This window comes from Oncorhynchus masou, chromosome 28, assembly GCF_036934945.1.
Source record: "Oncorhynchus masou masou isolate Uvic2021 chromosome 28, UVic_Omas_1.1, whole genome shotgun sequence".
NCBI lineage: Eukaryota > Metazoa > Chordata > Actinopteri > Salmoniformes > Salmonidae > Oncorhynchus > Oncorhynchus masou.
In genome coordinates this window covers 60,532,940-60,558,101 of record NC_088239.1, presented here as the reverse complement: position 1 = coordinate 60,558,101, position 25,162 = coordinate 60,532,940, and the positions used below count along the sequence as shown (strand labels likewise).

The 25,162-nt window shown below is 44.0% G+C and overlaps 2 protein-coding genes across 2 annotated transcripts; both read right to left on the bottom strand.

Annotated features, from left to right (window-relative positions):
- Positions 1–5,895: 5,895 nt before the first annotated feature.
- LOC135517026 (T-box-containing protein TBX6L-like) lies at positions 5,896–10,008 on the bottom strand. Its single transcript, XM_064941058.1, has 8 exons — positions 9,878–10,008; positions 9,471–9,573; positions 8,629–8,793; positions 7,407–7,553; positions 7,216–7,292; positions 7,050–7,129; positions 6,722–6,959; positions 5,896–6,370 (listed from the first exon to the last, which is right to left on the bottom strand). The coding sequence occupies exons 1-8, from the start codon at positions 10,006–10,008 to the stop codon at positions 5,896–5,898; spliced, it is 1,416 nt and encodes a 471-aa protein (XP_064797130.1).
- Positions 10,009–20,789: 10,781 nt separating this feature from the next.
- Positions 20,790–25,076, bottom strand: LOC135518661 (phosphoglycerate mutase 2-like). Its single transcript, XM_064943815.1, has 3 exons — positions 24,578–25,076; positions 23,433–23,613; positions 20,790–21,308 (listed from the first exon to the last, which is right to left on the bottom strand). The coding sequence occupies exons 1-3, from the start codon at positions 24,992–24,994 to the stop codon at positions 21,139–21,141; spliced, it is 768 nt and encodes a 255-aa protein (XP_064799887.1). The 5' UTR covers positions 24,995–25,076; the 3' UTR covers positions 20,790–21,138.
- Positions 25,077–25,162: the final 86 nt, after the last annotated feature.

Genomic DNA, 25,162 nt, shown 5'->3' with positions numbered 1-25,162 from the left:
TACTAGACACCAATAAGAAGAAGAGACTTGCTTGGGCCAAGAAACAAGAGTAAAGGACATTAGACCGAAGCAAATTTGTCCTTTGGTCTGGAGTCCAAATTGAAGATTTTTGGTTCCAACCGCCGTGTCTTTGTGAGACGCGGTGTGGGTGAACTGATAATCTCTGCATGTGTATTTCCCACTGTAAAGCATGGAGGAGGAGGTGTTATGGTGTGGGTTGCTTTCCTGGTGACACTGTGTGATTTATTTGAAATTCAAGGCACACTTAACCAGCATGGCTACCACATCATTCTACAGTGATACGCCATCCCATCTGGTTTGGGCTTAGTGTGTGTGTGTGTGTGTGTGTGTGTGTGTGTGTGTGTGTGTGTGTGTGTGCACGCGCGCGTGTGTGTGTGTGTGTGTGTGTGCACGCGTGTGTGTGTGTACGCGCGTGTGTTTGTGTGTGTGTGTGTGTGTGTGTGTGTGTGTGTGTGTGTGTGTGTGTGTGAGAGAGAGAGAGAGAGAGACAGAGAGAGAGAGAGAGACAGAGAGACAGAGAGAGAGGAAACACTTTATTCACCTTCAAACAAAGGAAAGTTACTCTTTGTTGTATGTCTCGCCTATGTTGTGATGTCCTTTCATCACCTCTGCCTTCATGCTCTCTCAAATCAAATCAAATTGCATTGGTCACATACATATATTTAACAGATGTTAATGCGGGTGTGGCGAAATGATTGTGTTCCTAGCTCCAACAGTGCAGTAGTATCTAACAATTCACAACAATACACTCAAATCTCAAAGTAAAATAATGTAATTAAGAAATGCATAAATATTAGGATGAGCAATGTCAGTTGTGTATTGATTAAAGTAGAGTAGAATACAGTATATACATATGAAATGACAAAAACAGTATGTGAACATGATTAAAGTGACCTGTGTTCCATTATTAAAGTAACCAGTGGTCCATGTCAATGTACATGGGGCAGCAGCTTCTAAGTTGGAGGGTTGGGTAACGTGGTGGTAGCCAGCTAGTGACAGTTCAGGTCAGGGTACTGGGTGATGGGCTGCTAGTGATGGGTATTTTACAGTCTGTAAAATTACAATAAAATAACAATAACAAGGCTATATACAGTGCATTCAGAAAGTATTCAAACCCCTGGACTTTTTCCACATTTTGTTAAGTTTCAGCCTTATTCTAAAATGGATGACATTTTTTTCCCTCATCAATCTACACACAGTACCCCATATTGACAAAGCAAAAACAGGTTTTTAGAATTTTCCGCAAATGTATAAAAAAACATTACTATTCACACCCTTTACTAAGTACTTTGTTGAAGTACCTTTGGCAGCGATTACAGCCTTGAGTATGTCCTGTTGGAAGGTGAACCTTCGCCCCCAGTCTGAGGTTCTGAGCGCTTTGGAGCAGGTTTTCCTCAATGATCTCTCTGTATTTTGCTCGGTTCATCTTTTCCTCGATCCTGACAAGTCTCCCAGTCCCTGCCGCTGAACAACATCCGCACAGTATGATGCGGCTACCACCATACTTAACCGTAGGGATGGTTCCAGGTTTCCTCCAGACGTGACCCTTTTGGCAAACTCCAAGCAGGCTGTCTTGTGCCTTTTACTGAGGAGTGGCTTCAGTCTGGCACATTACCATAAAGGCCTGATTGGTGGAGTGCTGAAGAGATGGTTGTCTTCTGGAACGTTCTCCCATCTCCACAGAGGAATTTTGGAGCTCTGTCAGAGTATGTGGCATCGTCTGTGGATCTATTGGGGCGGTATGCAAATGTAAGTGGGTCTAGGGTGTCAGGTAAGGTGGAGGTGATATGATCCTTCCTTAACCTCTCTAGGGTACGTGGGACGCTAATACATGTATGTTTTGTTCGATAAAGTTCATATTTATATGCAAAAATCTCTTTACATTGGTGCATTGTTATGTTTCGCCTCCAAAACATCCGGTGACAGTGCAGAGAGCCTCATCAATTTACAGAAATACTCATCATAAATGTTGATGAAAATACAACTGTTATGCATGGAATTAAATATGTACTTCTCCTTAATGCAACCGCTGTGTCGGATTTCAAAAAAGCTTTACAACAAAAGCATACCATGCGATTATGTTTGGTCAGTACCTAGTCACAAAAAACCCCAGCCATTTTTCCAGCCAAAGAGAGGAGTCACAAAAAGCAGAAATAGAGATAAAATGAATCACTAACCTTTGATAATCTTCATCAGATGGCACTCATAGGACTTCATGTGACACAATACATGTATGTTTTGTTCAATAAAGTTAATATTTATATCCAAAAATCTCTGTTTACATTGGCGCGTTGTTATGTTTTGCCTCCAAAACATCCGGTGAAAGTGCAGAGAGCCACGTCAATTTGCAGAAATACTCATCATCATGTTGATAAAAATACAACTGTCATGCATGGAATTAAAGACGTACTTCTCCTTAATGCAACCGCTGTGTCAGATTTCTAAAAAGCATTACGGAAACAGCACACCATGGAATAATCTGAGTACAGCGCTTCGAGGCCAAAACAAGCAATACAGATACCCGCCATGTTATGGAGTCAACAAAAGTCAGAAATAGTGTTATAAATATTCACTTACCTTTGATGATCTTCATCAGAATGCACTCCCAGGAATCCCAGTTCCACAATAAATGTTAGTTTTGTTCGATATAAAGTCCATCATTTATGTCCAAATATCTCCTTTTGTTAGCGCATTTAGTACAGTAATCCAAATGCGCAGGCACTAGGTCCAGACAAAGTCAAAAAAGTTATATTACAGTTTGTAGAAACATGTCAAACGATGTATATAATCAATCTTAAGGATGTTTTTATCATAAATCTTCAAAATGTTTCAACCAGAGAATTCCTTTGTCTTTAGAAATTAAAGGGAACGGAGCTAACTCTCACGGGCGCGCGCCTAACTGAGCACATGGCCTTCTGGCAGACCCATGACTCAATCAACTCTCATTCTCTCCCACTTCACAGTAGAAGCCTGAAACAAGGTTCTAAAGACTGTTGACATCTAGTGGAAGCCGTAGGAAGTGCAATATGACCCCATAGACACTGTATATTGGATAGGCTAAGACTTGAAAACCTACAAACCTCAGATTTCCCACTTCCTGGTTGGATTTTTTCTCAGGTTTTTGCCTGCAATATGAGTTCTGTTATACTCACAGACATTCAAACAGTTTTAGAAACTTCAGTGTTTTCCATCCAAATCAACTAATAATATGCACATCCTAGCATCTGGGCCTGAGCAGCAGGCAGTTTACTCTGGGCACGCTTTTCATCCGGACGTGAAAATTCTGCCACCTACCCCCAAAGAAGTTAACTCGCCACTCAAAGCACTTCATGATGACAGAAGTGAGTGCTATTGGGTGATAGTCATTTAGTTCTGTTACCTTTTCTTTCTTGGGCACAGGAACAATGGTGGACATCTTGAAGCCAGTGGGGACAGCAGTCGCCTCATCTCCACTCTGGTCCATTCATTTGTTCTGTCCAGGGAGAGGAATCCAATTTTCTACTTGGTTGACTTGATCAAATGCAGCAGAAAGCACCGAACGAATGATGGGGTCTATTTTTTGCCCGTTTTGATTACACACGGAGAGCTTAACCGCTCAGGCTATTGTCAGGCTAGGTACAGCTAAAACAGATTGTTTTGTTGGCACAATGAGACTTGAAAAGGTCCTGGACAATCACAACCATTGTCTGTAATCAGGTAGCTGTCACTCACAGTCTTTGCATGGGCTCCAGTCCAATAAATCATATCATATCAAATTGTATTGGTCACATACAGTACACATGGTTAGCAGATGTTATTGCAAGTGGAACAAAATGCTTGTGCTTCTAGATCTGACAGTACAGCAATATCTAACAAGTAATATCTAACAATTCCACAACAAATACCTAATACACACAAATCTAAGTAAAGGAATGGAATTAAGAATTTCTAAATATATGGATGAGCAATGTCAGAGCGGCATTGGCTAAGATGCAATAGATAGTATAGAATACGGTATGAGTAATGCAAGATATGTAGACATTATTAAAGTGGCATTATTAAAGTGACTAGTGTTCCATTTATTAAAGTGGCTAATGATTTCAAGTCTGTATGTAGGCAGCAGCCTCTCTGTGCTAGTGGTGGCTGTTTAACAGTCTGATGGCCTTGAGATTGAAGCTGTTTTTCAGTCTCTGTCCCAGTCCCGGTGGTTGTTGTCCTTGATGATATTTTTGGTTTCCTGTGACATCGAGTGCTGTAGGTGTCCTGGAGGGCAGGTAGTTTGCCCCCGGTGATGCGTTGTGTGGACCGCACCACCCTCTGGAGACCACTGCAGTTGTGGGCGGTGCAGTTGCCGTACCAGGCGGTGATACAGCCCGACAGGATGCTCTCAATTGGGCAATAATACTTTTCTACCCAGTTTATCTTCTGTGAATACGTTTTCAGGACTTTTGTGCAATTTAGCTAAAGCTAATATATAATACAATAACTTCCAAATGGTTCATGAATATTTAATTTAAATGTTTGGATAGAAATACATTGTATTCATTGCATTGCAGCTCTTTACATTATAAAATAGGTCTGACCACTTTGTGAGAGTTGGGATCAATTACCATTTTTGGACCACTTCCATAAACTCCATGTCCACTTTGATTTCCTGAATGAACTAACACTATCTTACTCATCTTCTCTCAGGTGTAATTTCAACCATCTCCACAGTATATACAGTAGGAGGATGAGGAGACGTGGAGCTTTATGATAGGCCCACTGACCATGGCCTTGTGTAGAACGTGCTCCCAGAAGCCCTATCGGCTAGTTGCAGACGGTCTCTCTCTCTCTCAGTTAAATATTTGCGGCAGACTTAACAACCCGGCCAGCCTTATGATCATCTCTCTCCCCCTTGCTCTCTTTTGCCAGGCCTAGGTTTTACAGAGGTAAAGACTAATCTTGATGCCCTTCTATGTCCGTCTGTACTCTGCGTTGCCAACTATCCTATGACAATGACTCCCTTCTGTGGGAGTGAAGGACTGACCTCTGCGTCCCTCTGTATCTCTTCTTCCTGCAGTGTCTCCCGGGAAACATTGACTTCCCTTGGATCACTTATGGCTTGTGTGAAAAGAGTTGTAATATTCACAACATGTATGATAAAGATTCATGTTTCTATATGGGAATATGAGTTGATTCCGAATTGTATTTATTTTGGAATATCATGACATCATTTCCCACTGGTCAAAAACTAGTTGAATCAACATTGTTCCCACATAATTTAAACCAAAAATTCAATGTGATGACGCTGAATCAACGTGGAAACGGATTGGAAGTCATCAACATAAGGGAATTTCGCATTTCTTTAACCTAAATCCAGTGACATGGTGAAATATTTTGTTTATTTCACATTGAATTCACTTTCGTTGACAACTCAACCAAATCTAAATCAAAACATATTAATCCGACGTCTGTAGCCAGTAGGTTTGGTTATATTCTGATCTCAATTATCACATACACACATACTTTAATACTTTACATGCATCATACAAGCATGAACGTCCACACATATTTAAAGGCAGTTCATATGGAGCACCAGCACTGTAGGAGAGCAGGTTCAGTCCATTAAGTCCAGTATATAGCATTGACATAGCTATATTCAGCTGAATTTGACTGCAGGCCTGACTAGACTGGGAACAGCAAATGGCACACACCCCTCTTGACACACATAGCAGAGAACAAGTTCAAAGAACACAACATTAAGATATCTTTGTTTGGACCTCATGCACAAATATCACCAACTTTTCCTCTCTGAAACTTTTCTGAAATGTCCCAAGTATCTTTCTTCACAATGTGAAAGCCCGCTCCTTTGCTTTGTGAGTCTGAGTCAGCTATTCTGATCTGTTTGTCAGATCAGCCTGATTGTCCAAACTGAAGTTCTGGCTCCAGCTCCACTCTGCCGCTATGTTGCCATGATGATAAAAACTGAGTTGGGAGGGTGCCCTGGTCTGTGGTCAGCGTTTGACTGGGGACGAAGGGCCGGTGGTGAGGAAAGTATGGTCCAGAGTACTGTCCAGTACCACACTCAGCCCACTGACCCATACCCTGGTCAGTGGAGTAGTGGCCATAGAGGGGGTAACTGTAACCCAAATGCCCAGGGTAGGTTTTGGAGGACATGGGCAGATGGACCGGGGACACTCTGTAGTCCTGGGGCATGGCTGGAGCCAAGGTGTGGTGGTGGTGACCCATGTCCCTGACAAGGACAGGTCTGGTAATCTTCTGTCCAGGGACAGTGGCTACATCTGGGACGTGAGACTCATAGCTGCGCCTGCTTTCACCATCCTCCGCTATAGAGGAGGGAGAGAGAAGTCTGCCATTCTCAACCGATCTGGAGACAATGAGAAATATGGAGTGGGTTACTGATATGAACTGCTAGTTGATGTTGCCATCATGACATCAACCCACAAATGAAATCAGTCACTCTACTTTTTCATGCACAGTATTGAGGTGTCCACTTCCTGCATCATAGATGGCCTGTTAAGTATAGCCATGAGTCACTGAATGTTCCATTGGCATAACGGGTGCTGTTTCTGCATATGTTAGTTCTCAAGTGGGTGTGCAGGCTGTTAGAGTGACTCTCTAAATGAGTGTGGTGTGTCAGCCTTGGGTTTCTTTAAAAACAATGGAAGTCAAGGTGTAATTTACAACGTGTGAGTGTTCCTGGTGGGTTGTACAGTACCTGCATGGTTGGTAGGACATAGATGCAGGGCCAGGCACCATCTGCTCCTCAGTGCTGTATTCCTGTCTGTGGTCGTGGAGCTCCAGTATTTCAGTGTGCAGGCTGTGGCTCTGGAATGGGTCCTGTTTCAAGGCCCAGGGGGACAAGAGATCCTCCTTACCCGAAACCACATTCTCTGTGGCTCCTAGGGTCATCCTCTGTTCTTCTAGCTCACAGTTTAATTTTGGCGTCTGGAGGTCTGTATGGAAAACGGTTTTGCATCAACGAGACTGCCAATAGGCTGGCAACCATTTACATTATAACAGTGTCAAATATCGTTGACTGGTACCTGGAGGACTTTGGTTTCCTGGATCGTTGTCTTCTTTGGCTTTCTTTGTAGCATTCCCAGGACTCTTGTTGGATCGACACCTATGGGGAAAAAATGACATATAAATAAATATGCTATCGCTTGTATTCTCACATGCACCAAGTGTTATAGTTCTAATAATATGTACCTCTTGCTATGAGTACGGGTGTGTTCCCCTTTGAATCCCTTAGCAAAGGGGTTGTGGTCAATCTTCAGTTTAGCGATCTGAAAGCAGGAGTAGAGATGAAGACATCAGATTAGGTTACACTCATTCCCTGAAAAGTGAATTATGTGGGTGTGCCATTTGTATGTTCTTAACACGTGAGTTTGTAGATGGACCTTAGTGTTCTGGTAGGCGGTGACTGCAGTGAAGGAGGTCTCAGGGAAGGAGAAGGAATGGAAGTGTCCCCAGCGTACACTGTACAGACTGTCAGCCTGGACCACAGAGAAGCGTGGGATGTAGTGATGCATAGAGTGCAGGATGATCTGGGAACAGAACAGATACAACACAGGTGGAGTGAACTAACAGCATTGTTTCCTCTAATAGCTATATTTGGAGTTCCATCTTTGTTGCCTAGTCTCACTAAAAGTAAAGCGGACACTGTAGTGTTTGCTGCCTAGTCTCACTAAAAGTAAAGCGGACACTGTAGTGTTTGCTGCCTAGTCTCACTAAAAGTAAAGCGGACACTGTAGTGTTTGCTGCCTAGTCTCACTAAAAGTAAAGCGGACACTGTAGTGTTTGCTGCCTAGTCTCACTAAAAGTAAAGCGGACACTGTAGTGTTTGCTGCCTAGTCTCACTAAAAGTAAAGCGGACACTGTAGTGTTTGCTGCCTAGTCTCACTAAAAGTAAAGCGGACACTGTAGTGTTTGCTGCCTAGTCTCACTAAAAGTAAAGCGGACACTGTAGTGTTTGCTGCCTAGTCTCACTAAAAGTAAAGCGGACACTGTAGTGTTTGCTGCCTAGTCTCACTAAAAGTAAAGCGGACACTGTAGTGTTTGCCTCCCTTATAGCCCGCTGGCAGATCTTGCTTAACTGGGAATCCTTCAAACCTCCCACTGCATCACCCTGGTTGAAATATCTAATGTCTTTTCAACACTTAGAAAAAATGAAATACACTCAGAGGATGTACTCATAACTTTTTCTTGAGATGGCAGCCTTTCATTTCCTTTTTTGAACAGTTGCCTTCTATTGTTCAGGAGTAAGGATTTTGGCCAACAGGATACGGAAGGGTGTGGGAAGGAAGGGATAGTGATGTTTTTTAAATTTTTGTGTATGTGTACTTGTGTGCATATTTATATATTATTATTTCCATTCGTAAATGTATTTTATTTTTGTATGCTGCTTTTGTTGTTAAAGGGACGGGGTTTCTATAAGTATAGAGGGATAAAATTATGTATCTGTTCAATTTGTAATTTGTATTTCTTTATATGTCCCATAAAAATATATATAAAAAACATTTAAAAAACTAACTGTATTGTTTATCGATAGTACAACTGTATACTCTCCGACTGTGAGGCGTGGGCTGGGGATCCAGTAGAGAAGGAGATGGGTTTACTTACATGGCCGTGCTGGTCCAGAGTATTGTTGGTGAGTTTGAGCTTGAGGAAGGATACAGATTGCTTCATCCAGTAGGAGCCCGGGGCGGGGGAGTCCGGATGTACGTACGTCCGACATGGGAGTTGGGGCTCGGCTTTCCCAGCCATGTCCCACTGGCCCTTATTCCACTACAGAGACAGAGAGCAGGGGGAGGGGATGTGGTTTACCCAGGTGTGAAACAAACTCCAAGACAAGACTCGACATTTAGACACCACAAGAACTCACATACCCTCAGTCTCTACAGTGAGATATGTAAGGAATCTATGGTGCATACCACTGCATGCTTGAGTAGTATCATGTAGGTATGTACATCATTCCATATAATCTACCAACATTTTTACTTCAACTGCTATAACAAAGGAAAAACTCTCTCTCGGTAGAGCCATTTGGTCAAAAGCAACAGTGTACTCAGGGGAGGGCCAGTGGATGCATGGAGGGGTGATTGCTCCCCATTCACTTTGATTAGAGCGGGGGGAGTTGGAGGTGGGGTGCTAAATGGCTGGACCTCCAGCCGGGGGTAGAAAAACAGGAAGTAGTAATGGTCTTTGATATGCAGTGTGTGTGATGATTGGCTGGGTGTTAGTGTGTCACTGTCTGGACTGTATGCAGACTGACTGCTGGGGTTGATATGCAAGCTTGTCTTTTACTTAATCTCGTTGTTGCCTTTTAAAACAATGCCTGACTATATTCCAAATTGTGACACGGTTGGTTATCAATAGGACCTTTCCCAATAGAAATGTATTGTAATGTGTGTATAATACATGATATATGATGCATTATAGAAGGAAGGTGGACATGTTCTTACCCTGTATCTGAAGTTGTCCACAGGAACCATATCCACCATGAGGACATAGTTGGCATAGGGTTGGAGTCCAGACAGACTGACGTTGCAGTGAGGAAACATCCTCCTGATACACACAATCCCACACAAATGGGATTATATTCTCAATTCCTGACCAAAACGCTGTGCTCTCTCGTTCTTACACAAGAAAAAAAGCATACTAGCAGCAGAGACAGTTTCACTGCATTGCTAAAGCTACAGAATTTCAAGAAATGCACTCCTCAGTGCACACACCTCAATTATGTTTTGTCGATTTACATATCAGAAATGAATGGGATATGAGAGACATGGGATGTGCTCAGTCAATGGCTTGTTTGGAGATGGCACCAGCCATGATGATGATGATTGATTTGACAACAACAGTATCTTACCGGCCATGTTTGGTGATTATCATCTCAGTTGCTACGTTGTGGAAGGACTTCCAGAGGTCAGACTTCTCCAGGGTCATCCTGACGTTTCCCTGGTGGTAGGGGTCAGCTGTAAGGGGGGACGGGGTCATCATGTTGCTGTTGCTCTCTTGCCAGACCACTGATTCACTAATCTAGTAAAGGTTGAAAAATATATGCTTACCAGATACATGCTGCATTGCCTGCAGAATCCACTACAATGGTCAAAGTGAAAATCAAGATCAAATTCCTTATCCAAATCTGTGTACTGATCTCGCTAGAATCAGACCAACATCACCGTGATAATACTATGAGAGGGGCTGTGGATTTAGTGGTGGCCCTTAGATTATGCAAAGTGTAGTATCAATCTCTTCTTCTTAGTAATGTCGATCTCAAAACTTTCCTATCTGTATCCTCAGCTTGTGGAGTTAGAGTGACTGACCTCTGGAGTTCATTAGTGAGCCAAGAAGGGGAAGGGCCTGTGAGGATAAAGTAGGTGTGGTTACAACAGAGTGGTCTGGGGGGCCTTTGCCTGGTTTCTAATCTTTGAAGTGCCCCATCAGGCGAGGGGGTGGGAATGGAAGGGGTGGACATACTGTGGTGTTGTGCAGAGATAGCTGCCTGAACATTACCTTTTGTTTCGAGAAAGGGCTATACCTTTTGTTTTCAAACTGCAAATGCAGCCAACACGTTTGTAGAGTCACAAGCTTAAATTAGTCATTGCATGCTAAGAATATAAGACGAAATACTAAACTTTTGACTACTTTAATGCACTATAGGTGAATAGGTTCAAATACTTGTGACTTATTCAAATGAGGGGACTAGATACATGAAGTACTTTCATTTCTAAATGGTAAAACATACACTAACGTTCAAAAGTTTGGGGTCTTTTGAAATATCCTTGTTTTTGAAAGAAAAGCAAATTTAAATAAAAAAATAAAAAACATCAAATAACATCAAATTGAGCAGAAATACAGTGTAGATATTGTTAATGTTGTAAATGACTATTGTAGCTGGAAATGGCAAGTGTTTTATGGAATATCTACATAGGCGTGCAGAGGCCTATTATCAGCAGCCATCACACCTGTGTTCCAATGACACATTGTGTTAGCTAATCCAAGTTTATCATTTTAAAAGAATAATTGATCATTAGAAAACCCTTTTGCAATTATGTTAGCACAGCTGAAAACTGTTGTGCCGATTAAAGAGGCAATAAAACTGTCCTCCTTTAGACTAGTTGAGTATCTGGAGCATCAGCATTTGTGGGTTCGATTACAGGCTCAAAATGGGTACAAACAAAGACTTTCTTCTGAAACTCGTCAGTCTATGCTTGTTCTGAGACGTGAAGGCAATTAACTGCACCTTAGATTGAAGCACAAATAAATGCTTCACAGATTTCAAGTAACAGACACATCTCAACATCAACTGTTCAGAGGAGACTGTGTGAATCAGGCTTTCATGGTCGAATTGCTGCAAATAAACTACTACTGAAGGACAGCAATAAGAAGAGACTTGCTGGGCCAAGAAACACAAGCAATTGACATTAAACCGGTGAAATCTGTCCTTTGTTCTGATTTGAGATTTTTGGTTCCAACCGCTGTGTCTTGTGAGACACGGAGTAGATGAACGGATGATCTCTGCATGTGTGGTTCTCACCGTGAAGCATGGAGGAGGAGGTGTGATGGTGTGGGGGTGCTTTGCTGGTGACACTGTGTGATTTATTTAGAATTCAAGGCGCACTTAACCAGCATGGCTACCACAGCATTTTGCATTCTGCATCTGGTTTGTGCTTAGTGGGACTATCATTTCTTTTTCAACAGGACAATGACCCAACACGCCTCCAGGCTGTGTAAGAGCTATTTGACCAAAAAGGAGAACGATAGAGTGCTGCATCAGATGACCTGGACTCCTCAATCATCCGACCTCAACCCAATTGAGATGGTTTGGGATGAGTTGGACTGCAGAGTGAAGGAAGAGCAACCAACAAGTGCTCAGCATATGTGGGAACTCCTTCAAGACTGTTGGAAAAGCATTCCTCATGAAGCTGGTTGAGATAATGCCAAGAGTGTGCAAAGCTGTCATCAAGGCTAAGGGTGGCTACTTTGAAGAATCTCAAATATAAAAATATAGTTTGATTTGTTTAACACTTTTTTGGTTACTGCATGATTCCATATGTGTTATTTCATAGTTTTGTTGTCTTCACTATTATTCTACAATGTAGATAGTACAAATAAAAACATACATTTCAATGAGTAGGTGTGTCCAAACGTTTGACTGGTACTGTATGTTCGTCAAACATCTCATTCCAAAATCATGTGCATTAATATGGAGCTGGTCCCCGCTTTGCTGCTATAACAGCCTCCACTCTTCTGGGAAGGCTTTCCACTAGATGTTGGAATACTGCTGGTGGGACTTGCTTCCATTCAGCCACAAGAGCATTAGTGAGGTTGGCAGTGATGTTGGGCGATTAGACCTGGGTCGCAGTCGGCATTCCAATTCATCCCAAAGGTGTTTGATGGGGCTGAGGTCAGGGCTCTGTGCAGGCCAGTCAAGTTCTTCCACACTGATCTCAACAAACCATTTTTGTATGGACCTCACTTTGTGCATGGGTGCATTGTCATGCTGAAACAGGAAATGACCTTCCCCAAACTGTTGCCACAAAGTTGGAAGCACAGAATCGTCTAAAATGTAATTGTATGTTGTAGCGTTAAAATTTCCCTTCACTGGAACTAAGGGGCTGAGCCCGAACCATGAACAACGGCCCCAGACCATTATTCCTCCTCCACCCATTTCAAGAAGCTCCCGACTAACAGTTCTTGTGCTGATGTTGCTTCCAGAGGCAGTTTGGTTTTGAGTGTTGCAACTGAGGACAGATGGTTACACGCTACGCACTTCAGCACTCGGCGGTCCTTGAGAAGGTCCTTGGTCAGGAAGGTGACCAAGAAACCGATGGTCACTCTGACTGAGCTCTAAAGTTCCTCTGTGGAGATGGGAGAACCTTCCAGAAGTACAACCATCTCTGCAGCACTCCACCAATCAGGCCTTTATGGTAGAGTGGCCAGACATAAACCACTCCTCAGAAAAAGGCACATGACAGCCCACTTGGAGTTTGCCAAAAGGCACATAAAGACTCTCAGACCATGATAAGCAAGAGTTTCTGGTCTGATTAAACCAAGATTGAACTCTTTGGCCTGAATGCCAAGCGTCACTTCTGGAGGAAACCTGGCACCATCCCGACAGTGAAGCATGGTGGTGACAGCATCTGTCACATAAGTTGACGCTGGAGAGACGAAGCAGGTACGGGGAGTAAAGCATTTAATGTGGAACGAGACAGTAACATAATCATCAAACAGGTAACACGGACAAAAAACAATCAATGCAGCAGTGGGGAACAGAGTTGGGGAACTGACAAATATAGGGGAGGTAATAAACAGATGATGAGTGAGTCCAGGTGAGTCCAATATCGCTGATGCGCATGACGAGGGAAGGCAGGTGTGCGTAATAGATGTTAGGAGTGAGGGATAACAATATGGGGGTGAGGTAGTTGGGTGGGTTATTTACAGATTGGCTGTGTACAGGTATAGTGATCGGTAAGCTGCTCTGACAGCTGATGCTTAAAGTTAGAGAGGGAGATATAAGTCTCCAGCTTCAGAGTTTTTTGCAATTCGTTCCAGATGAAAGATGAGCAGAGCAAAGTATGGAGAGATCCTTGAAGAAAACCTGCTCCAGAGCGCTCAGGACCTCAGACTGGGGAGAATGTTCACCTTCCAACAGGACAATGACCCTAACCACACAGCCAAGACAACGCAGGAGTGGCTTTGAGACAAGTCTCTGAATGTCCTTGAGTGGTCCAACCAGAGCCCGGACTTGAACTCGATAGAACATCTCTGGAGAGACCTAAAAATAGCCGTACAGCAATGCTCCCCATCCAACCTGACAGAGCTCGAGAATATCTGCAGAGAAGAATGGGACAAACTCCCCAAATACAGCTGTGCCAAGCTTGTAGCGTCATACCAAAGAAGACTTGAGGCTGCAATCACTCCAAAGGTGCTTCAACAAAGTACTGAGTAAAGGGTCTGAATACTTATGTAGATGTTATGCTTCATTTTTATTTATTTTTATAAATTAGCAAACCTTTATTTTTGCTTTGTCATTATGGGATATTGTGTATTGATTGATGAGGGGAAAAAATATTTTATAAATTTTAGAATAAGGCTGTAACCTACCAAAATGTGGAAAAAGTCAAGGGGTCTGAATACTTTCTGAAGGCACTGTATATGAAAATACCCTAAAATAAAAGGTGACATTCTGTTCTGTGGCCTCATATGAAACATTTCATCTCAAATCCAAAATGCTTCAGTATAGGTTAAATATAAAATAAATAAATGTAGACATTTTGACTTCACTGTCCAAATAAATATGGAGGGAAGCGTATGTAGCTTAGTACAGCTGATATATACTATCGGTCTAAAGTTTTAGAACACCTATTCATTCAAGGGTTTTTCTTTATTTGGACTATTTTCTACATTGTATAATAATAGTGAAGACAACAAAACAATGAAATAACACATATGGAATCATGTAGTAACCAAAAAAGTGCTAAACAAATCAACATATATTTTATATTTGAGACTCTTCAAAGTAGCCACCCTTAGCCTTGATGACATCTTTGCACATTCTTGGCATTCTCTCAACCAGCTTCACCTGGAATGCTTTTCCAACAGTCCTGAAGGAGTTCACACATGCTGAGCACTTGTTGGCTTCTTTTCATTCACTTTTGCGGTCCGACTCTGCGGTCCAAACCATCTCAATTTGGTTGAGGTTGGGGGATTGTGGAGGCCAGGTCATCTGATGCAGCACTCCATCGTTCTCCTTCTTGGTAAAATAGCCATTACATAGCCTGTTGGTGTGTTGGGTCATTGTCCTGTTGAAAAACAGATGATAGACCCACTAAGCACAAACCAGATGGGATGGTGTATCACTGCAAAATGCTGTGGCAGCCATGCTGGTTAAGTGTGCCTTGAATTCTAAATAAATTACAGACAGTGTCACCAGCAAAGCACCCCCACACCATAACACCACCTCCTTGCGTTTACCCAAACGACGTCTCACAAAGACACGGCGGTCGGAACCAAAAATCCAATTTGGACTCCAGACCAAAGGACACATTTCCACCTGTCTAATGTCAATTGCTCGTGTTTCTTGGCCCAAGCAAGACTCTTCTTCTTATTGGTGTTCTTATGTACTGGTATATTTGCAGCAATTCGACCATGAAGGCCTGATTGACACAGTCTCCTCTGAACAGTTGATGTTTACATGTATCTGTTACTTGAACTCTTTGAAGCAATTATTTGGGCTGCAATTTCTGAGGCTGGTAACTCGAATGAACTTATCCTCTGCAGCAGAGGTAACTCTGGGTCTTCCATTCATGTGGAGGTCCTCATAAGGGCCAGTTTCATCATAGGGCTTGATGGTTTTTGCGACTGCACTTTCAAAGTTCTTGAAATGGTCTGTATTGACTGACCTACATGTCTTAAAGTAATGATGGACTGTCATTTCTCTTTGCTTATTTGAGCTGTTCTTGTCATAATATGGACTTGGTCTTTTACCAAATAGGGCTATCTTCTGTATACCACCCCTACCTTGTCACAACACAACTGATTGGCTCAAACGCATCCAGAAAAAAATAAATTCCACAAATTAACTTTTAACAAGGCACACCTGTTAATTTAAATGCATTCCAGGTGACTACCTCATGAAGCTGGTTGAGAGAATGCCAAGAGTGTGAAAAGCTGTCATCAAGGCAAAGGGTGGCTATTTGAAGAATCTCAAATATAAAATATATTTTGATTTGTTTAGCACTTTTTTGGTTACTACATGATTCCATATGTGTTATTTCATAGTTTTGATGTCTTCACTATTATTCTACATTGTAGAAAATTGTTAAAATAAAGAAAAACCCTTGAATGAGTAGGTGTTCTAAAACGTTTGACTGGTACTGTAACAAGTGTTTGGTATTGTGTGGTTTATTATAGGATAAGTCCAATGTTCACTCACAATAGTCTTTCTTACTCATACTCTCACCCCTCCCCAAGGCTGTTTAGAGGTAGAGGGCTCAAGGGGTATAATCCAGCCTTTGTCCTTTCCTTCCTGATGACTGTAGTTGTGTATTAAATGGGGGAGTGGGAGGGGGGGGGGGGGGTTGAGCTATGTCTGCCCTTGACAATGAGCTATGTCTGCCCTTCACATAGGATTGCCCTTGACAATCCTATGTGGCCGTTGGCCCCCACAGACCTGGAGAGGGCCCCCATGGGTCCTAATGAGGTTGGCATTTAGCGGACTGTTAGCCGGGATGGGCAGAGGGAGGGGTTGGTGGGATGGAGGCTCCAGGGTTCTGATGTGCGATGCCCCCACCTCAGGGCCCTCCATCCTAGCTGTTTTGATCCCATGCGGCTCCTGCCTGGAGCTGGAGCACCCTCCCGAACCCCGGCTGAGGTCCATACACATGCTAAACACACACAGAGAGCAGTGACAGAGGTATGTTCACACAATCCAGGCACATACTCTCTGTCGTTTAGACACACTATCATTAATGTTGGAGACGACTCCAGAAGTTGTTTCAGTCTCTGTTGTGTATATTCTGTTTGTGTTCATTATTCTGTGATGCACTATTACTACACTGTTTTGGAGCACATAAAATGGCCTGGGTTGGTAAGAAAGTGCTTTGAATAAACATGTTTTTTATTCTGAATATGTTACTATGTCTGTGTATCACAATTGTATGCTACATTTTAATAGCAGAAAGGTAGAGGGTTGAGGCCTTTGTATGTGGTAGATTTGGTGACTATTGTCTCAAGAGTTGGTGCAGGGAGGGATAGAATTTAATACACACAGTGCTACATGGACCTCTCATAGGGATACAACAGAGGATGTAGAAAGAATGCATGACTCATGCCAGTGTGTCACTGTTAAACTCATTGTTGCAGATGGTTTAGTATCGCTGGTTTACTTAACACCTCCAGCTTTAAGAATGTTCCAGATGGGAAAACTAGGATGACTCAGGCAGGCCTAAATACTCAGGTAAAACCAAGGTGTGTGTGTGCACGTGCGTGTGCATGTCTGTTGTACAGTAGCCTATGAGATGTTGAAGCATTGGAGTGTTCTGTTCTGCCTTCCAGACAGGCATGTAGAGACACATCCCTACCGCTTAAATTCACCCCAGGAAGGTGGAATCTGTCTGTGTCTGAAGCATAGGTTTTCCCTATGACCTTTGCAACTATGTTACAGTATGCATGGCAAAAATGGTTATACTTACATACCTTTAGGGATGGGAGCATTTATTCATGTCAAAGAATTTAGACAACCTACAGTGTTTCCACATGAATTGTATCTGCAAACAAAATAATAACAGCACTGTCTGACACTGTCTTAATTAGAAGACCATTTCAAATCTGTGCTATTAGATTTGATGAGATCTACACTGAGATCATTGGAGCATTAACAGACTGGTCTCTTCAGATGCATTTTTTCTGCCGCAGTGAGCATCACTGGGGGAATAGTTCCCACTGGTGGATGCTGGTTGCATGGCAACCTGTTGGGCTCAGCCATTGAATTAGGAATGAGTACTTTTATAGGATCTCTATGGGCTCAGCTGCCTCTTGGTCCCCACACAGACATTTAGAACATGTTGAACCAAAACAGGTGGAAACCTAAACAACATGGAAATGGTCATGGAAAAGGGTCAATTGCAACTTGACTTTGATCTGGTGTAACCAACCCCTGGCCTTTTGGAAATGTTTCTGTGTCGTAGCCGTCTGCAGGTTGTCCCTTCTAATAAAAATGGCGATATGAAATAAAGATTGCAGTCACAGTGCAGTAAGTGGTTAGAGTAAAATAAGCTACTCTGTCCTTTATTCACTGAAGCCTTTACCATCCGATCTTGGCTTATTCAATTGGATTAAGATCAGATGGTGGCTTGAACATAGGTCAGGAAAAAGGTCAGTGTGCAACATGCATATTGGTAAATGCCATCTCTACTGGATTGGGTTTCGGGACATTATCGTGAAATTTCATGAAATGGCAACACTTGTGTACTCTCCTTCTGTTGCGATGTAAGATTTATTGTTACCACTAGAGGGTACCCTCATCCCTCCTATAGATTATAAGTAGAATGTCTGTGACAGAGGCTGGTGGGAGGAACTATTGGAAGACGAGCTCATTGTAATGGCTGGAATGGAATTTATGGAATGGTATCAAACACATCAAACATATGGAAACCACGTTTCACTCAATTCCATTAATGCCATTCCAGACATTACAATGAGCCTGTCCTCCTATAGCTCCCCCTACTAGCCTCCTCTGGTCAATGGTATTTATTTCAATATCAGTCCCTGTATTTGACAGTTAGTAGCACTTAGCTTAGAGTAGCACACTAACACATTCAACATTATAACCTTGTTTATCTTTGAAAATGTGAGAAATGACAGTCCTGTGGCTTGATATATGATTATTGGACCAAATAATTTTCACTTTAAATTAAGGATTTTAGTCAATGCAATTAGACTAGATATAAATACCTATTTTTGAAGCAGGATTGATTGGAAAAGCTTCATTTAGACATGTAGATACATTAGACATTGAAATAGAACATCTGAATGCCTTACAACACACTGTCTAATAACCAGTTGGTTGTAGTTGGGAATTTAATTAAATATTTTCTAATTAAAGAGTGCCATTTGATTTAGCCACTTTAGACCAACCTTGTGTTTGGGATCAAGACGAGTCGGTGTAAAATGTTATCTTGCTGCTGTCCCCCGCTCTTGGTTTGATAGAATTTGTGTTCAATCTATCCTTTTAGTGCACCCTTCTCTGACCCAGTCTTCAAATCTCAGTACAGGTGGTAGTTGATTTGTCCATTAATGTTGCTGATTACATTAAGGTCTGGTTTTAGTCATTATTGATGGCCTTGAATTAGAACTATTGTAAAGGCATAATGAAAGTACCACACACATTGACTTAGTAGCCCCCTTCCTAAACCCCTTCACACACACTGACTTAGTAGCCCCTCCCTAAACCCCTTCACACACACTGACTTAGTAGCCCCTCCCTAAACCCCTTCACACACACTGACTTAGTAGCTCACCCCTAAACCCCTTCACACACACTGACTTAGTAGCCCCTCCCTAAACCCCTTCACACACACTGACTTAGTAGCCCCTCCCTAAACCCCTTCACACACACTGACTTAGTAGCCCCTCCCTAAACCCCTTCACACACACTGACTTAGTAGCCCCTCCCTAAACCCCTTCACACACATTGACTTAGTAGCCCCCTTCCTAAACCCCTTCACACACACTGACTTAGTAGCCCCTCCCTAAACCCCTTCACACACACTGACTTAGTAGCCCCCTCCCTAAACCCCTTCACACACACTGACTTAGTAGCCCCTCCCTAAACCCCTTCACACACACTGACTTAGTAGCTCACCCCTAAACCCCTTCACACACATTGACTTAGTAGCCCCCTTCCTAAACCCCTTCACACACATTGACTTAGTAGCCCCCTCCCTAAACCCCTTCACACACATTGACTTAGTAGCTCACCCCTAAACCCCTTCACACACATTGACTTAGTAGCCCCCTTCCTAAACCCCTTCACACACATTGACTTAGTAGCCCCCTTCCTGAAACCCCTTCACACACATTGACTTAGTAGCCCCCTCCCTAAACCCCTTCACACACATTGACTTAGTAGCCCCCTTCCTAAACCCCTTCACACACACTGACTTAGTAGCTCACCCCTTCACACACACACACACTGACTTAGTAGCCCCCTCCCTAAACCCCTTCACACACACTGACTTAGTAGCCCCCTCCCTAAACCCCTTCACACACATCGACTTAGTAGCCCCCTTCCTAAACCCCTTCACACACATTGACTTAGTACCCCCCTCCCTAAACCCCTTCACACACACTGACTTATTGGCTCACCCCTTCACACACACACTGACTTATTGGCTCACCCCTAAAACCACACACACACACTGACTTAGTAGCCCCCTCCCTAAACCCCTTCACACACACTGACTTAGTAGCTCACCCCTTCACACACACACTGACTTAGTAGCTCACCCCTTCACACACACACTGACTTATTGGCTCACCCCTAAAACCACACACACACACTGACTTAGTAGCCCCCTCCCTAAACCCCTTCACACACACTGACTTAGTAGCTCACCCCTTCACACACACACTGACTTAGTAGCCCCCTCCCTAAACCCCTTCACACACACTGACTTAGTAACTCACCCCTTCACACACACACTGACTTAGTAGCTCACCCCTTCACACACACACTGACTTATTGGCTCACCCCTAAAACCCTTCACACACACACACTGACTTAGTAGCCCCCTCCCTAAACCCCTTCACACACACTGACTTAGTAGCTCACCCCTAAATCCCTTTACACACCCATCCACACCCACACACACACACCCACACCCTCTCCCCTACTAAAAGTGGCCCTGGCCCCGAGCCAGCATACTCTGTCTGTACTGAGGAGGGACAGAGTCAGATGACGTGCTCCTGCACCATGGGAATGCTGCCAAAACAAACTCAGTGACCCTCCTCTCTTCGCTCTCCTCCCCGCCACACTCCGCTCTGCCCCCTGGATAAGATTACACAGCACCGCCGCTGCCGTCATGATACCACTGAATTACCCATGAAGGGAGAGGAGGAAGAGCAGGTAATGGAGGAGTAGAAGAGAAGAGAAAATGGGAAGTGAGAGAGGAAGGGGATGAAAAAGATTAGGCCCAAATGTAATATGAGGAAAAACATCAGAACCCAGGGGAAGAAAGATAAGAGCAGAAACCGGTGTAGACAAAAATGTGGTTTCTTTATTTGTTGTGTCAGAGTATGGTGCCTTAAAACAGGGCTTCACCAATCCTACAGTGGGACTGTGACACTCCACAAGAGTCTGTGTTTGTATGAGTGGACAAGACTTGTGCAGTACTGGTACCACCTGCACAGATCTATGGAACAATCACACCATATTTGGGTTTTATGATGTTCCCTCTCAGATACAGGTGGCTCCGCAGGGCATATTTCCACAACTAAAGAGAGCATTTATCCCAGGATGGAATGGACTGCAGGTGAATGGGGAGACGGAGGGAGTGGATGATAGTAAGGGATGGGGGGGGGGGGACAGTCACTTTCTCTCCCTCTTGACGTGTCCAGGCGAGCTTACTTCTTAGCCTTGCCCTGGGCAGCCACAGCCTCCATGGCCTTCTTCACGGTCTCGGCATCTCCTAGGAAAGCCATGGGCTTGACTGGCTTCAGATTCACGTCCAGCTCATACACGATGGGTATACCTGTTGGCAGGTTCAACTCCATGATGGCAGCGTCGGACATGCCTGAGAGAGACAGACATGTTAGGAATGAACAGAGGATATGGTGGGAAATCCAGACAGATCATTCACGTTCAAGGAAATTCACATTAGGCCCTGTATTTGACTTGTATTCCCAGTGGAGGGGAAATCCTTTCTACGGATGTTAAGTACAGATCCTTGAAGGCTGGTATATTTTTAGCTAGTACCCACTACACAGCTCTCTTTACAAAATAAACATTTGGTGCCCTTCAACAGGTGAGGTCATCCATACTCCTCTTTCAGGGGGGAAATAAGTAGCTTGTTCCCTTGCCCTTTCCCTGACCCTTCCCTCTGTCCTCGTCTCTCCCTCTGAAACCCTGTCTGCGTCACCCTGGTCCCACCACTCCTAGAGAATGCAAAACATTTCTGCAGAAAGGTCGTGCCCGTAACGGACCGCACCCATGGCCTTTCCACTGTGTTGGTCTGAGCTCCAGGGAGAGAGCCACAGTTATTTATCGATTGCTGGTACTCTGGGAATGTGCGTGTGTGTACTCTATGTATGTGACTGGGTGCTTGTGATGTACCATGCCTATGGGTCCAGCTGTTACATTCTCAGTGACCCACAAACAATCAACAGCCTATTAGGAATTTACTGTGTACAGCCAGCCCCTACATCAGTGTAGGGGAGAGTGGTAAATTGAGCCATTTTTTACATTCAGCATCACTACGTCAAGGGAAACATAATATTATTTCTAACAAAGATATCTACATATATTTCAGGATGTTGTGTGTAATTAGAATTCATGTATACATAACAGTTTTGAAAACAGCTTGGGGTAAATGGGTGAAGGTGTCCTGTGACGCTAGGGGATGGTGTCCTGTGACGCTGGGTGAAGGTGTCCTGTGACGCTAGGGGATGGTGTCCTGTGACGCTAGGGGATGGTGTCCTGTGACGCTAGGGGATGGTGTCCTGTGACGCTAGGGGATGGTGTCCTGTGACGCTAGGGGATGGTGTCCTGTGACGCTAGGGGATGGTGTCCTGTGACGCTAGGGGATGGTGTCCTGTGACGCTAGGGGATGGTGTCCTGTGACGCTAGGGGATGGTGTCCTGTGACGCTAGGGGATGGTGTCCTGTGACGCTAGGGGATGGTGTCCTGTGACGCTAGGGGATGGTGTCCTGTGACGCTAGGGGATGGTGTCCTGTGACGCTAGGGGATGGTGTCCTGTGACGCTAGGGGATGGTGTCCTGTGACGCTAGGGGATGGTGTCCTGTGACGCTAGGGGATGGTGTCCTGTGACGCTAGGGGATGGTGTCCTGTGACGCTAGGGGATGGTGTCCTGTGACGCTAGGGGATGGTGTCCTGTGACGCTAGGGGATGGTGTCCTGTGACAGTGGGTGATGGTGCTGGTAGGTCAAAGTTTAATTCATGGAATGGGGGTGTGGTATATTGTATGTCTTAACATATACAGTAGATCTCTGTTCAATATCACTTATCCTTCCATTTCTTGACCAGTTGTCTGGGACAGGAATATTGTTTCGATGTACACATTCGTAGGCAAGTTCTCTGCATTTGAGGCTACTAAAGCCCATTAAACTTGTCAACGAGATTCTTGATATGTTTAGCAAGTTCAGGCAGACTCCAGGTCATCAGATAAGACCATGTGTGCCTCTGCTACTCTATTATAGCCTCTCCTTCGCACAGGTGCGTGTTCGTTTTCATTTTTGTCAATGTACCTCTTCAATGTCATTCAGTCTATTTTTATTTATCTCTTGCTGCTGCTCAAATGGACTTCTCTTTTTTCACTTCCCTTGGCTGCTCTCTCAAGAACCTCAAGGGAGGCTAGATCCCCGCTTCAATCTGTGCAGTGGCTATACATCTGTTAGATCTGTGTTGTGAGTGATGTTTGACTCCATGCCATACTGGACATGCCTTGTGAAACATTATCTCTAACCTTTTCCCTCGAGTACTCTCTCTCATTTCCAAGCGATCCCATGTTCCCTCCTGCCTTGTGTGTTTGTCATCTTCTATGTTAGTTGTACCACTCTCTCTCCATGTCCTCCCCTCTCCTCTCTCCATGTCCTCCCCTCTCCTCTCTCCCTTTCCCCCTTCTCGCCCCACCCTCGCTCTCTGTCTGTTACCAGCTAACACAGCAACCCATAATACTCACCCTCTAAGTGCTTGACAATTCCGCGGAGGCTGTTGCCATGGGCAGCGATGATGACGTTCTTGCCGGCCTTGATCTCAGGTGCGATGACATCGTTCCAGTAGGGCAGAGCGCGGGCAATGGTGTCCTTCAGGGACTCACATGTGGGCAGCTCACCGGGCTTCAAGCCCTTGTAGCGCCTTGACTGGTGGGAGGACAGAACAGCATGTTGGGTTACACTGCTCAAATGTATCATCAAGTTGGGTTACACTGCTCAAATGTATCATCAAGTTGGGTTACACTGCTCAAATGTATCATCATGTTGGGTTACACTGCTCAAATGTATCATCATGTTGGGTTACACTGCTCAAATGTATCATCATGTTGGGTTACACTGCTCAAATGTATCATCATGTTGGGTTACACTGCTCAAATGTATCATCATGTTGGGTTACACTGCTCAAATGTATCATCATGTTGGGTTACACTGCTCAAATGTATCATCATGTTGGGTTACACTGCTCAAATGTATCATCATGTTGGGTTACACTTCTCAAATGTATCATCATGTTGGGTTACACTTCTCAAATGTATCATCATGTTGGGTTACACTGCTCAAATGTATCATCATGTTGGGTTACACTTCTCAAATGTATCATCATGTTGGGTTACACTGCTCAAATGTATCATCATGTTGGGTTACACTTCTCAAATGTATCATCATGTTGGGTTACACTACTCAAATGCATCTTCACAACAGCAGGTGCTGACAAGTGTGATGTAACATACTAGAGGTCTGCAAATTAAACCTGGCAGAGCTTACTTAGTAACTCATGTGTACATGTTGCAGTTTTACAGTCCATGTTTAGGCTCATACAAGTAGTCATACATGAGAAGTCATAGAATTTAATTCAATGCTGTTCCATTCATTCAATGGTGTTTTACTTCAAACAAGACCTGCAGGTCTTAGTCTTGTAGATCTCCTGAGCAAGTCATAGATATCCTCATGTCTGGTTTCCTTGTAAAACTTGTGCATATTCTAGGGGAGTTTTACTTTTCAAAGTCAGGTGTTATTATTCTATATCATCAATCACACGCTTAAAACTTGAATCACATGTGTGTTTTGTGTAGTACTAGCACCACCAATACTCCAACACCACTCCTCCTACCTCACTGATGATCTTGTGGTAGGCGTGGTTGTGTTCCATTGGGGGAGGGGGGGTGTCGAAGGAGCGACGCCAGATCTTGACCTGCTCCTCTCCATGCTTCTCGGCTGTCTCTGCCTTGTTAAGACCTGTCAGGCCGCCGTAGTGGCGCTCGTTCAGACGCCATGTGCGGTACACCGGCAGCCACATCTGGTCTGTGCCTTCCAGGATGGTCCACAGGGTCTTGACAGCCCGCTTCAGCACGGAGGTGTGGCAGATGTCAAACTTCATGCCAGCCTCCTTGATGGCCTTAGCACCACTCTTGGCCTCCTCCAGGCCCTTCTCGCTGAGCTCGGCATCAAACCATCCACAGAATTTGTTGTACTGGTTCCACTCACTCTCGCCATGACGGACGATCACCAACTTATGGGCGGTAGTCATGTTTAAGTTCCTTTAACCAAACACAGGAACCACAGCCCTCCCTTATAGTACACACACTCTGAGACTAACAGCCCCAATTGACTCTTACCACACCTTTTATAGCACCCTGGAATGTGCCCTGTGTAGCTGCCAGTCCTCCACTGTTCTCCACCAATGAGGGCACTTCAC